Source organism: Lottia gigantea (genome assembly GCF_000327385.1).
Source record: "Lottia gigantea unplaced genomic scaffold LOTGIsca_822, whole genome shotgun sequence".
In the NCBI taxonomy this organism is placed as follows: Eukaryota; Metazoa; Mollusca; class Gastropoda; family Lottiidae; genus Lottia; species Lottia gigantea.
In genome coordinates this window covers 37-929 of record NW_008710732.1, presented here as the reverse complement: position 1 = coordinate 929, position 893 = coordinate 37, and the positions used below count along the sequence as shown (strand labels likewise).

The 893-nt window shown below is 32.1% G+C and overlaps 1 protein-coding gene across 1 annotated transcript in view; it reads right to left on the bottom strand.

Annotated features, from left to right (window-relative positions):
* LOTGIDRAFT_146453 (hypothetical protein) overlaps positions 1-492 on the bottom strand; it is a gene marked incomplete at both ends in the record, with an annotated part of 1488 nt that extends 996 nt beyond the window's left edge. Inside the window, 2 exons of the mRNA XM_009067474.1 lie at positions 18-90; positions 422-492. Of these exons, the coding sequence (XP_009065722.1) occupies positions 18-90; positions 422-492 (144 nt within the window). The remainder of the gene's footprint in view (positions 1-17; positions 91-421) is intronic.
* Between the last annotated feature and the right edge of the window lie 401 nt (positions 493-893).

Below are 893 nucleotides of genomic sequence, written 5' to 3'. Positions count from 1 at the left end.
GCTTGACCAGATNTGACATAAGAGGAAGTTGGTTTTAAGAATATAATTGGTTTAGAAGGCACTGCATTTCCTAATTCTGCTGCATGTTCACTGAAATAGATCAATTATAAAATCCATCAAATTTTCTGAGGGTTCAATAAGTTTTAATATTCATTCTCTAGCAAATTATATGATATATCTAATCTCAAGCTAAATGACAGAAAAACTTATTAAGAAATAAGACTAACACGTATAATTATGAATAGCAAAAACTTGCATAAGAAAGTTCAAATTTTGACGATAAGCAGTTGGACTGGACTTCGGACTCACCATACAGCCACAACACACTACACAGCCTTTTACATCCCGACCTATTTTAGGTTGTCGGAGAAGAAAATACCTTGACTATTCATGACAGTTTCTTACAAAGGAAAATAACTACCTATAATTTCTTCCCACAGCAATAATCTTCTTTCCAATCTCTGAGAACCGAGTTAATTTTGAATATGACATTTTGTTCCCCTGACCTGAGAGAGGTTATGAACTTTACCAGGCTGAAGGCAATCTGGCAGACGTTATCTTAGCAGTCACTAAATCAAGGTATTTTAGTTGCGAACTTTAAATAATTAAACGTATAGAAAAATACACAACATAATGAATTTAGAATTTAAAAAACATAGTAAAACAAACACGAAGCGCAAAAAATTAAAGATAGCTTGCAAGACAAGGTAATTGATTTTAAATAAAAATATTTGGCAGTACATTAACAATTACCAGTATGAAATATTAAACCTCCAGTCGTACACATCTTTTGCACTTTTTGAATAATAATACCAAGTTTCATCAAAATCTTTCAAGAATTGGGCCTTCTAGAGTGCTTACAGTCTAAAAATTGAATGCGTTTTCAAGAACAT